This window comes from Trichoplax adhaerens, genomic scaffold, assembly GCF_000150275.1.
Source record: "Trichoplax adhaerens TRIADscaffold_1 genomic scaffold, whole genome shotgun sequence".
NCBI classification, from domain to species: Eukaryota; Metazoa; Placozoa; class Uniplacotomia; order Trichoplacea; family Trichoplacidae; genus Trichoplax; species Trichoplax adhaerens.
The window spans coordinates 12,584,922-12,599,061 of record NW_002060943.1 but is presented as its reverse complement, the minus strand read 5'-3'; the positions used below and the strand labels follow the sequence as shown (position 1 = coordinate 12,599,061).

The 14,140-nt window shown below is 34.3% G+C and overlaps 2 protein-coding genes across 2 annotated transcripts; both read left to right on the top strand.

Moving 5' to 3' along the window:
• Positions 1 to 1,493: 1,493 nt before the first annotated feature.
• TRIADDRAFT_52775 (uncharacterized protein) lies at positions 1,494 to 3,047 on the top strand (the record flags this gene model as incomplete). The annotated part of the gene is made up of 1 exon (XM_002109059.1): positions 1,494 to 3,047. The coding sequence occupies one exon, from the start codon at positions 1,494 to 1,496 to the stop codon at positions 3,045 to 3,047; it is 1,554 nt and encodes a 517-aa protein (XP_002109095.1).
• A 3,814-nt stretch (positions 3,048 to 6,861) lies between these two features.
• On the top strand, positions 6,862 to 8,632 carry TRIADDRAFT_13189 (uncharacterized protein; the record flags this gene model as incomplete). Its single annotated transcript, XM_002109058.1, has 2 exons — positions 6,862 to 8,306; positions 8,473 to 8,632. Coding segments are annotated over 2 exons (1,605 nt in total), but the record flags the coding sequence as incomplete, so codon positions are not given.
• Positions 8,633 to 14,140: the final 5,508 nt, after the last annotated feature.

The window sequence follows — 14,140 nt, the reverse complement described above, 5'->3', positions numbered from 1 at the left end:
GTATTTATTTAAACTTTGCAAAGCTATTATAGGTATTGTTGAAGGTTTCACAGTTGCCTATATACATTATACATTGCTAAGTATTTCTATTTTTACTTTCACGATTGTGAATTTAGCAATTAATCATTACATAATTGAACAATTTTCAGTTTTTAAATCTATAATTACGGTGGGCACCAATAATGAATTTATTTCTATGGAAGATAATTTGAGTTAGTTAATTAGTGACCAATGTAATACGGTAATTAAATGCAAATACACTATTGACATGGGAAAGAAGGCTTGTACAAATATTTTCAACTGTGCAATGTTTCAATTTCACAATGTTTGTCAATTAGTGTACCGAGCTCACTACAGCTATGCTATGCCAATAGCGGAAATAGAATTATGGTTACAATCATAGTCTCATTTATTCCTCAGTTTTAAATAAAATTAAACTTGACCACTTGATAAGAAAAAATAACCAGCTATCATCGACATGTCCTTTATAAAAATTCAATCTTGACTGAAATAGCTGCCATAGTTGTAGCATAATATGGTATTGCAATATTATACATCATACTTGGTATATTCTCCATGATCCATTTCGACCACGTTATTGCAATCTACTCTATGTCAATAGATCAATTTAGTTCATTTAATCTCCCAGACACTGTCAATCATAAATCCATTCTAATGGCATATCTATCAAAGGACTAAAATCATCGAGGAATAATCGAATACCAGCTATGGACGATAGATTCTAAACAGAATCTCCAATTAACTTAAGTGTACAGTTTTACATTCAGACATGCTCTCGAATCCATTTTTATTTTTTTGTCTAAAATGTTTCTGTTCCTTTAAAATCTAAATACAGTAAACTAAAGACCAAAGTGATTTCGTGATTGACTTTCTCTCGGACATTATTGTTCGTTGCCAACTTTATTACTCTAGATTTGAACAAATGATGATTCTTCCATCAATGGCTGTGACGGGGAAAAACATTTTTATTATTAGACAATAATAAAGATATGCAATAAGTATATTACTTCCGCATTTTCTGCATTGAAATCCGATTAAAGTAATTGTAATCGGAAAGGAAAGAATTGTCTCGACTATTATCTAGATTGAATATAAATGCACAATTAGATTAATTAAAAATGCCATTCGCCGTCGGGGAATAAAACATTGTCGATAGAATGATAATTGCGATATCTCATAATGTCGGTCTTAAAGTGCGATAGTAATAATTATTCTCTACTATAATTATAATTGATTCCTATAAATGATTGAGTAAATGCGCTTTTGATATCTATAGAAAAAGTTTGTGCTCTAGTGAAAGCGTCAATGAAATTAACTGAGAAAAGGAGTAATTTGTTTTCAAGCAATATTATTCATTGCTTGAGAGATTGAAGGTGAAAAATTTTCACCACTTTCAGTTTGTTATTACGATCCAAGAAAGAAAAGTCTTGTATTAAAACAGAGCAATCACCATCTCAGTCCCCATATTTTTAATGGGAAATTCAGCAAATAAATCAGAGATTGGCGAAGAAATAGAATTTTTATGTCGGGCGGGCCAAAGTTGTTTTACTCATGGAGATTATCGACAAGCTCGAAAATATTATCGACGAGCTCTTTCCCACCATCAACATTTACCCGCGCGCACAAATGATTCCAATCAAGTACAGTTGGAAATTTACCTTCAGATTGCTGATACTTACATAAAGGAATGTAAACACAAGAAAGTCAATCAAGTATGTCAAAAAATTTCCAAAATTGCCCAAAAGTTGACGGACGATCTAGGACTTGCTCGAATTCTAGACAGACAAGGTGAAAGCAAGAGATTACAGGGGCAATTCGACTTAGCAATAGAAGATTTCGGCCAGTCTCTGAAAATGAAGAAGGAAATACTACAAAATGAAGACAATCTTGAAATTTCTACCTCGTATTTCCTTCTTGGTTGTCTCTATTACGATCAAGATGCCTATGACAATGCCCTTATAATGTATCAAAAAGCTTTACCTATTAAATTAAGCAAACTCGGAGAGAATCATGCCGATGTTGCCGAAATTTATCAGAAAATGGGAAACGTTTATTTTCAGCAATCAAAGTACGATGATGCTCTCCTCATGTATCAAAAAAAGATCGATATTGGAGTGGAAATTTTTGGAGAAAAACACGACAGTGTAGCTCATTCATACTATAATATCGGGCTAGTTTACGATAATCAATCAATGTATGATAAAGCTATTTCAATGTATGAAAAAGCGTTAAGTATTCAATCGGAACGAGCAAGTGAGAATCCTCTCGATATTGCCAATTCTTACCACAATATAGGAATAGCCTATCGTCATCAAGGCCAATATGAACTTGCTCTGTCTATGCATCAAAAGGCGCTCAATATCCGACTTAAATTACAAGAATGCCAACATTCCAATGTTGCTCAGTTATACCATGATATGGGAGATATCCATTGTCGTCAATTTGCCTATAAAGAAGCTCTCTCCATGTTTGGCAAAGCTCTAAAAATTCGTCTCAAACTATACGGAGAAAATCATCTAGAGGTGGCTCATTCATACACTAGTATCGGTGACATCTATCGTCACCAATATAATTGCGATAAAGCTTTCTTCATGTATGAAAATTCCCTAAAGATTCAACTGAAAGTAAACGGAGACAAGCTTGCCGATGTTGCTCAGTTATACAATAATTTAGGATTAGTATTATCTTACCAAAATCGCGTTGACGATGCTCTGATTATGTACAATAAAGCACTCGATATCTATCTAAACTTATACACCGAGAATCATACGATCGTTGGAATAGTCTATCAGAATATGTCCAATGCCTACGAGAAACAGCAAAAAGATGACGAAGCTTCAATGATGAGGCAAAAGTCGTTTAACATCGCCAAACGATTACAACAGGAAGATCCTAACATTCTACCAGACGCATTGACGGAAGGGCCATCACCAGGTACTACTGAATTAAATCATAAAGTAAATACACTATTTTCCACTTGGATTTTTGCCGAGTTATGGTCATATCTAGGTGAGTATCTTAGATGATGGCCCTTAATTGGTGAAATTAAGATATTCTCAAATGATTTTTAATCATTTACTCCTTAAGCTGTAAAATGTGGCAATAATAGTCATTTCCTAAGTTGGATCTTAATTTTCCCGGCAAGTGATTTTAAAAAAATAAATTTTGCGATGGACGCGTAGAACACCAATAGATTGATATCATCATGAGCCATCAAAGATGAATATCAGTTTATACAGCTAATTTTCCTCAATTTAGACTTAAAAATTTTAAATTGAGTCTTCATTTATTGAGCTCAACTTCCTTAGTTTACGGTGGTAAAATTGAAACTGGACATTAGTTTGTAGAGCTCTATTTCCTTCATTTGCACTTGTAAAATTTGAAATAGACATCGGTTTACTGAGCTCATTTTCCTTTATTTACACCTCTAAACTTTCAACTGGACTTTATTGCGCCAAACTTCCTTGATTTATGCGTCTAAAATTGGACTTGCCGGCTTTCATCATATGAAAAAAAAATTATTAGGCTGTCAACATTACCTCTACTGTAACATAATTGAAGTCTTTTCTCAAGGTATCTACTTGATAAAGTCGTAGTATCGTGTATTCCTTTAAATTCTTCTGTTACAGATCGAACTATTTTACAAGTTAATTATAAATGATGGCAAGTAAACAACTTATAGAGTTAAACTGTACTTACCATTTAATTGTAAAAGAATGAGAAGAATGACAAGTTCTTATAGTATCCTTTTACAGACATAAGCAGTTCTTTTAGCAAAATATTATTAAGTACTGTAATGTGTAACAATCTTGAAGACATTTACTACAGAATAGCCTTGGTAAGACCATAATCTTGGCAAAAAATTGGTAGAACTATTTTATAGCAACCAAGTAGTAATTTTGGATAGAATAGCCATCATCGTTAGCCTAGTACCATATAGCAGGACGAAATAAGAGTTGAACTACCGTGTTCTTTGGCAGTCATAATGAAATTGTTTGATATAATATCTAAGGAATTGTTTTAGCTATAATACTATATTTGTTCAGCTATTCTGTGGCAATTAAGAAAAAATGTTTAAGAGAATAGTCTTCATTATTATCTACGTAAACAAGAGTTCAACTATTTCAAATGAATTATGTAGCAATTCATTCAATAGTTTTAGTACAACATTAGCTCAAATATTTTGTAGCCATCATTAAGAAATTATAGATAGAGCAGCCGTTGTCATTCTTTAAAATGGCGAATCGCAGTGGATAACACCACATAGGATTCATCCGTTGTACCATATAATGATGAATTAGCCCATAGCCATTTGTTATCACTACTGTTTACTTTGACCTATAGATAATTGCATTTTTGACAATTTTGCCATTCAAAATCCAAATCCAAATGGTCCTTTATAGCAGATAGTTTGAGCTTATTTTTAATTTCATTTCTTCCTGAACAACAAAAATCCACATAAATCCCTCAAAGGAAACATTTTACTCATCTGACATGCTCTAGAATCAGGAAAGGCCTATTTTCAGTCGATAGTAATTTAACTAGCAAATATCAAAAGTATCATCAGCAACATAGTCATAATAACATCCTAACGTATGATTAATTCAGGATGACGAATAGTCAACATATAGCCCACCGAGAGAACCAGCAATGTCTTTTTCGTATCATTTTCACTTTAAATTGATTTTTAGTGATCATTTGAGGCTGTTTACTATTGAAATTTGACTCTTTTAAACCGCTAGTAATACAATCACGATAGGAAAGGCTTACAATTACTAGAGCAAAACAAATAACCTCATTTCATATTCCATTTTAACCATGTTTCGCTTCATTTATGCAGAATAAACAAAGGAAAAAAATGATTGCCGCTCCTGTAGCAATAAAATTATATGGGTAAAATACCAATATATCAAGATCAATGAACTTCTGCTGCCGGTTGGATGCGTAGATCAAAGCGTAAAATCTTCCTGCTAAAATAAAATCACAAAAGAATCGATATAAAGCCAAAGCCGCCATGATGCCCTTGCTTCATACGCCATATTACAATAGCAGCTGCCATTTGAATCATTTTTATTTCAAATTATCTTCTCTTCCTGATACTTCTTTAAGAACAATCTTCTTTAAAATTTATAAAAAGTTTAGAACTTATATTATTAATGACATCGTCGCAAAACACATTCATGCCAATATTTCGCGAAAGGCAAGGTACAAATAGAGCTAAAGTTTCGTAAAGCAGAAAACAATATTACTCTGTTTAACTTGTCTAGAAATCATTACGTTATCATATCCATATAACTTATTTTATTTTTGTGTCCAAAATGACAAAGTTTTAAAAGTTCTGTTATAAAATGTTATTGTGTTAGCTGTATATTTGTATTATTTGATCTAGTTAATGAATACTAAAATTAAAATTGAAACAAAATCCTTTCATTCTAGCGAACCATTTTAAGTCAGTAAACCTTGTAACAAATCTTGAACTTGCTCATCCATTTCGAAATGATACGCCAAATAATTTAAAGTCTCTATTTTAAAGCATTTCATGCTTTCAAGTCTATAAGTTATGATATACAATTTCATTTAATTAAATGATTCCGTTTGGCTTCATGCTGTCCATTTTTGTCATTTGTCAAAACTGCTTCAGTTTCATGACAGATGGAACGAGCAGTCTAAATTGCTGTTTGTGGCAACCTAATAAATCCATATTAAATGATAGTGTGCAGTTGCATTTCTTTTTGGAAACTCTCATCTGAGAATTATTCCTAAACGATGTTGTAGCAGTTTCCATGTTATAAATGCAGTAATTTCTATAATTTTCTTCACGTAAGATTTCTCCACATTGCCAACATCATGACTGTTTGGGTCGTGGAGGTAAAAGAAAGGCCTTTACCTCTATGGTGTAGATGATGTAACTACTCTTTTTATCAGACTATAGCGTCAGTTGTAATTTTTAATTTGTCCGAAATATTTACGTACTTGGGAAAGTAAAGAAATATTTTATGTAAGCTACTGTAATTTAAAGATAGATATTTTAAATGATAGCTGTGTTCTTAATTAGAAAAATGACTAATAGCTTTATTTCATTAGTATGAAGCTATTTTGTTTCTTGACCAAGAACAGAAGGGTCAGTACTTTTCTCCACTCGGATCGAGAAGCAGCATGTTACTAATAAATTGGCGTTTTGGGAGATTTAGACACGGTGAAAGTAAGGTAGCATTGCTATTTATTCCATGATAAAGCTAGAGGATTTGTTCCCACCAAGGAAAGTTAGAGTCTATCCTTGGTGCCTGATTTTTAATTCCAACGATATGTCTCTAACAATTTTTGCTACAATAGTAAACAATTTTATCGAATCAATCAATGACCCAATTTTTAAAGTTCAAGCTGACTCTGAACAAAAAAAAGCAAATGGCATAAATTAGGAAGACATTAATTATAGAGTAGCTAGCAAAAGACTTATTGAACAGCAGTTATAGTAAGTTGAGATCATTTCATTTTAAGTAGATCTTAAATACGAGTACATTCGTGGTGGGGATTGTGCGGTAGTTGAAACGCTTAATTTAATTATCTTTTCTTTCAGTCGTTTAATAATCATTTTGTTATTACACCATAAGTTCCAATTCTGATACAAACTAATGATTAATTCATTATAGCCATCTGGCTTTCTCATGCAGCAGACTAATATCCAATTTTCTCGCAGCCTACTCTGAGTTTAGCTTATTTACATTTCTTCATCGCTTGTCTTCAATTTGAAGCGGGTGATTGTACAATATGGCGAATCAATTTTTCAGTTTTATCTTTTGTCTGATCGTTATGCACCAAATTGAAGCCGCTCGAAATACGATACTCATTTCAACATCGAGAGGTCCAATTCGCGGCAATGTTGTATACGGTGCTAAAGGTAAATTTTCCTACGAATTTTTAGGTATTCCATACGCGCAACCACCAATCAATAAATTACGATTTAAGCCTCCAGTACCTTATTCTGAAGAATGGATGAATCCCTTCGAAGCAACTACTTCGCCAGCATTATGTCCTCAACGATCAAAACCATTTTCTTCTTCATCAGGGTTGTCAACTCAGAACGAAGATTGCTTATACTTGAGTATTTACACTCCTGAGATTAATACGTCTACGTTGTTACCAGTTTTGATTTGGCTAGGTGATGTTTATAACGACTACACGCATCCATCGTGGCGATCAAGCCGTCGGCTAGTACAAGAAGAAGAGATTATCGTTATAACAGTGAGTTATAGACGTGGTATATTTGGCTTTCTGCCTACCATTGGCAAAAAAGACGGCACAGGTGATGATGAACTAGTCTATAATCTCGCTCTTTTAGATCAACAAATGGCTTTAAATTGGATCTTTCACACTATTCGTGATTTCGGTGGTAATACGGAGAAAATAACTTTAGGCGGATATGATCATGGTTCAGCTATGACAATGCTTCATTTACTCTCTCCGAACAGTAGAGGATTATTCCAGCAATGTTTACTACAAAGTGGTACACCGCTTAATGAAAATGGTTTTCACTATATTGAAGAAGATAGAATGCTAGATATGGTATTACGCATGGCAAATTCAACCGGACGCTCTGCTGTAAATGATTCTATCACTGAGACGATGAATGAGATTTTAGTTCAATTTCAGAATATGACCATGCGATCATTGTTAAAAATGGAAGATCAGCTAGTAAAAGAGAACCCAAGTTGGCAGTTTTTACCTGTCATCGATGGTCGCAGTATTCCAGATAAAGCGGATAAAATGATACAGCAGGGGCGATTTTATAAAGCAAATATTATGATTGGTTTATCTCAAGATTCTCACCTTGCACTTGCTGTCACAAATCATAGTAATAAATCCAAACATGAAAGTGATGATAGCGATGATTTCACTCAACATCTTTCACGTTATATAGATCCATCTTCACCATTTAAACCTTTGATAGCTCATGCATACGGCCGCTATACAGATAAACACGGGAAAGCACCTATGCAAACTTCTATAACGTACTTAAATACCGATAGGAATATACTCCTTCCGGCAGTGTTTTGCGCAAATCATTTTGCCAATTTTGGTTTATCGACTTACTTTTATATTTTAGATCATCTAGTTGATAGTTCGCTTGGTGATGATACATCTCCCAACTCCGATATTCCATTTGAAATGGTGTATTTATTTGGTAACCCGGTTAATTACTTTAAGCGAGTGCCGGTCCTAAATCAATATAGTCCTACACTTTTACATCAGAGCATTAAGTATTGGAGTGAATTTATACGTTCAGGGTAATGGATTGGATACATGTTAGATGATGATGAATTAAATTGTAAACTAGAAATACTCCTATTTTTATATTCTGGTATCATCATGAACTGCTAGATATATTTAGTCGTCCATGGTATCTGCAATAATTGAACTGTGTAGTATGATAATATCTTTTTTATTTTACAGTAAGCCTAATAACGAAATAGCACACTGGCCGAGGTATGAGGATTCAAAACAGCCAATTTTGGTCATTTCTGGGATTAATTCAAGTATCCACCATGGTTACAGAATAAAATTTGTTCATCTTTGGAATAAATTGTTGCCACAAATTTCTGATCAATTGGAACAACTTGTAGAACCAAAGAAAGAGGCTGCACCTGACCTGGTACTAGCTTCCCAAGAAATAGATGAAGCAGAACAAGAAGCTGCTTCAGAAAATGGCCACTATTCCTATTGGACTCGAATCCTGCTTATTTTTATGGTATATATAATATGGAATATGATTAGCACAGGCGTCGACATTCGTAATGCCAATCCAGAGAAACGTCCATATCGAAGACTTCGCTCAAAACACCAGTTTTAGAGTTAGCATATGCAAGAAAATAAACAAAGTCGTCTTTACAGAATTATGTCCAAGTATCGCTTATTGTACGGCAGTTATTGCTCGTCTTAATTGTTTGTCAACAAAGTAGTTTTGTTACTCGTGCATCATCAGCACAAATATATTTCGGGTTACTTTTTTCGTGATAATCACCACTTTTGTCTTTCAGTACAATCAATTGCACCTATTCTACAGCAGAATTTCTACCTTTAAGCAAAATATATTACGCATACCAGGCTGTCACTCCGTGAAATGTCCTCTCTTTAGCAGTCTGGAAGAACGCATAATAGTATCTAACTCCTAATGGCGATTCCATCGAGGAAATTTTAGCGTTATGTTCTGTTAAACCAGCAGCGTTAATAAAGCAACGATCAAAGATGATTGTATCACGAACAGTCATTGATATAGTTAATTATTGAACTTTTGACGATAACAGGCGGGCAGTTATTAGACATATCTCTGCGATTGTACCTTGAAACTGTTAACAGTAGTGTATTGAAGATAACATCGTTAATAAGGCATCGGTCCAGGATGATTGCATTCACCCTCCGGAATTGATATTAGCTATTCCCCTTAAGTTGATGACAGACCGATAGTGGGCATCGACTTTACACTAAGCAACGAATACAATTTGCTGATAGCATCGTTTATAAGAAAGATTGATTCGTCTATAATATCTTGTATATATTAACTCTACCAAGTTATTCAATTGATGATTGATAGTGTCCCTCAGCAGTTTGATATCGGATCCATTTATCATCAACCCTTTTCTTTAGAAATGTAACTTTACTAAACTATTCAATTGAATGTTGAAGTGTCCCTCAGCAGTTTGATATCGGATCCATTTATCATCAGCCCTTTACTTCAGAAATAATAACTTTACTAAACTATTCAATTGATGGATGAAAGTATCCCTCAGCAGTTTGATATCGGATCCATTTATCATCAGCCCTTTTCTTCAGAAATAATACCTACTAAACTATTCAATTGATGGATGAAAGCATCCCTCAGCAGTTTGATATCGGATCCATTTATCATCAATCCTTTTCTTCAGAAATATTACCTACTAAACTATTCAATTGATGGATGAAAGTATCCCTCAGCAGTTTGATATCGAATCCATTTATCATCAATCCTTTTCTTCAGAAATGTAACTTTACTAAACTATTCGATCGATGGATGAAAGTATCCCTCAGCAGCTTAATATCGGATGCATTTATCATCAATCCTTTTCTTCAGAAATGTAACTTTACTAAACTATTCAATCGATGGATAAAAGTCTCCCTCAGCAGTTTGATATCGGACCCATTTATCATTAACATTTTTCTTCAGAAATATAACTTTACTATACTATTCAATTAATGGTTGAAAGTCTTCCTCAGCAGTTTGATATCGGATCCATTTATCATCATATCCTTCAGAATCCGATCGAAATCATACAGATCGATTTTGCAGGGCTTCATTTGCAATATGTGAGGCACATACTGTCCGAATGCTATTTAGCTCAAGAAAGCGATAAAATGATTATTTATAAAGTCTAGTTGAAGATAACTGCCAGTAGTTTAATTTATAGTCTGTTGATCATAAAGAGTTGTTGTAAAGTCGTATGGCAAGTACGCAATCCGACTTCGCGCAACTCAACTTGCGACATATAAGTATTTTACGAGTCATTCCATACTTTTAAAAGCCCGTCTTGCTTGGTCAGAGAAAGTAGCGTGACTGTTACGGTCAGAAGTGATGCACATCAACTCAATTTTGACAGTCTCTTTATCATCAACAGTAACTGTTCAATTCAATTCAAACTATATCAATTGATAGAGTCCATCTCCATTTGGAACATGCAAGCATCGATACAATGTTGCCATGGCATTCGTTGCCAGTATGTGCTAAGTTAGAGGTGCACGTATGCCTTAACCACATTCAAAAGCAAGTTTAGGGTAGCAAATTTAGCAATACAGCCTAATGCTAGCAATCTTTCGGGCCATTTTTATGGCCAATTTTGACTCTATTTCCACTCTGGCCATATTGATTTTAATTTTTGCCATTGATTGACAACTACTGGAAAGTGCGTCCATTTCTATTCGCCTCTCCACTAAGCGCCATACAGATCCATCATGGCTGTCATAGCTTACTATCGCGTCTGTTTCTTGCAATTTACTCACTCGCTCGCTGGTCTACCTGGCACTTTTGGTGTAGATTTGCAATTTTCAAAATCGATACTACTACTGTATGGTATTTCACGGCTGTCTTAGACGCTACAGCACACTGGACATCAGAGGTGCATTGGAAATGTGCAACTGCGCAGTTGCTTTCGAGCCCATACTACAGTGTACAGTACTACACTGTGTGGAGTGCACACTGTACACTGTACACTGTACGGTACTGTACGTGTAGTACGGGCCAGAGTCAGAACGAGTGGAAGATGAGAATCATCCACTGCAAACTTCCTAGTTAAAAGTCTTCTCGTTGACACTATCTTCCGATACTGTACTATACTGTATATAAGAGACCCTGTATCTCTTACTGAACACAGTATAACCTGAGCTGAAGGATCGTCAGCCGGTTGCTTAGCAAGATCTCTGCAGATTTTTCTGGCTTTCTTTTAGTAACAAAATCCGATGTAAGTTCTGGCCTGCTGCAGTGAAATTGAATGCTATAGCATAAGAATAATGTCCGCTCGAGCTAAAGTTGTTCTCGGATTATCTTGCCTATTCTCTGTTGGGATAGTAACAGGAGTCTATCTAAGCCAGAAGGAAGATAGAAAGGTATTGATCGTGATCATTGATCAAGGATAGGTGTGGTAGCAGTTGCATCAGACAATTGTCAATCGTCTCATCAATGACTTGAGGAAATATTCGATCAATAGATGAGTTAAGAATGATATAGTAATTATTTCCTTACATTGTATCTGATTATGATATTGATATTGGGTATTTTGAACCTTGGTTATGCTCGATACTGCGGGTGTTGTTGTCGCTATACGTGTCGATTTAGAAGATGTGATCACATGCGTTGTTGCACGTTTTAATGTTTGCTATGCTGGTTACTGCCGACATGGTTGTCGTTATAAGCATTAATTTATTAAAGATAATGACCACATGGATTGTTTGACTGCGCCTTATAAAATACATCCGTAATAATGGATACATTTTTACAGTCATAGAAGTAATTCAAAGATAGGGTTGATGTTAAGGTATAGAATTTAGAGTAGATAACATGGCACAAATTTAAATCGGAGAATAGATTAATGAATTATATAATAAAGTATCTGCTTTAGTATACAATCCAAATATTCAACTCGTAATTTTACCCAGACCTTCCTTGTTCGATAGTTTGTAATTATAGTATCTCTCTGTTTTGACCTTACGAATTATTCTCTCATCTGTTAGAGGCTAAGAGTAGGTGTTGAACGTGATTTGGAAAGACAGCGTAAGAAATTGCAAAATAAAAAGGAACTTGAAGAGCAACTCAGACTGCATGAAGAGCTTTTGAAGAAGGAGAGCAGTCGTCTTGCTAGCAATGAAAATTAACCATTGCACTGCTATTGCTTGTGCTAATACTATTAATCAAGGTTTTATCTTTTTAGTTTATCAGTTGTCTGTTTTCAACTGTTAAACTAATTTACTGTTTTATATTAATTAATCAGTGTACGCTGAAACAATGGTGGAACCTGAATCGCCAATTTAATCCTGCTTGCAAATGCGCCATCATCTGAGAATGCCAAGGCTTTATTTAGCATAAAGCTCACAAGTTAATCATTAAACAGATTGATAGCCCTGTCTATTGAAATCCATTGGCCACATCACTATTACGAAGTGTTACAAGCGTAACTGCTTACTGACATTTGGTATTATGACCGAATTCTCTCAAAGATTCTCATCAAAAATTTTATCCTAATGGTATCCAAAATTCAATTTTGGTACAGTTATCTAGTACCGTGACCGAGACTAGTACAGTACATTTTATTTTATGTAGCAGCTATATTCAATTTATGGAAAGGCTGCCACAGAAATATTTTGCAATTTTTTATTCCCGGCATTTGTTGGTACTAATGTACTGTAATAATTATAATTATTAAAGTATCCTACTGTTTTACAGTACACGTAAGCATCGCTTATGCTGTAAAAACTGAAATCGTGTTTCACAAAATTCAACGAAATGACCATATGAATGATAACAAATTGTTCTATATCCAGTATATAGAATGCTACTCGAAGCAGTAAATTATGTAGATATATGACTCTAAATAAATATGAATGGATCATTGTTGTACGTATTCCATGTCTTTCTGATCTTGGGTGATGTCAATACAAATTGAATACTTTCTTAGGCTTGAATCGCCATTTGAAAGTAAAATGTCTCGGTCTCATCGAGCAACGTCCTACTATAGCATGCTGTCTCCATTTCAATTACTTGACAGTGGATTTGTCGTATTGTCATAGAATGCCGTTAACGGTTGAACTTTCATTACGGTTTATTTCCTTCATTGTAGTTAAATTGTCAAAATTGGTATAATTATCGAACCACATAGTTACTAGTAGTCCGGTATTAATGTTATATACTATGACAGCAAAGAAACGGCAAGAAATTAAATGTAGCAGACGTAGCATTGCATAGAGTGATACACATAATCTCTAAAGCCGCTACTATGAACCTAATCCACTAACAAGTTATACGGCTTAGAAATTTAATCTTCGTGATAGTCGCATAAAATGTTAAAAGGCGAAAATCAGTATTTTGTACAGTAAAAATAAGAAATCAGTGTGTTGTAGAAATCAATCACTTTACGTACAAGTTAAAACTATAAACGCATCATAAGTTATTTTCTATTAACAATGAACTTCGGGAATCTACAAAGATAATAATGAGTTAGTGACTGGCTGATAACAGGATAGGATCGAACACTATCAATCTATTGCTTGCAATTGTTGATAGAATATTTCTTATCCTATTTTAAATTATTTTAGCTCCATGAACAGGCATGTTCTCAAATGATCTAAACATTATTGCTTTGTCAATTCGCAAAGTAAAATTCTTTACAGCTTACATACAGTATCGTTCCGCAATTATATTTTTTATAAGGTTCTATGTTATATCATCGGTATGATACAACGTTCAAACAAGTCAAGAAATAATGATACTTGAATACAGTTGTTAGTCTTGTTGATGTGCTGTCGATGACGAAGATATCGAATAACACCAATGGTTAATACCTTCATTCGCTCAAGGTAATATTGCCGAAAGACGATTCAA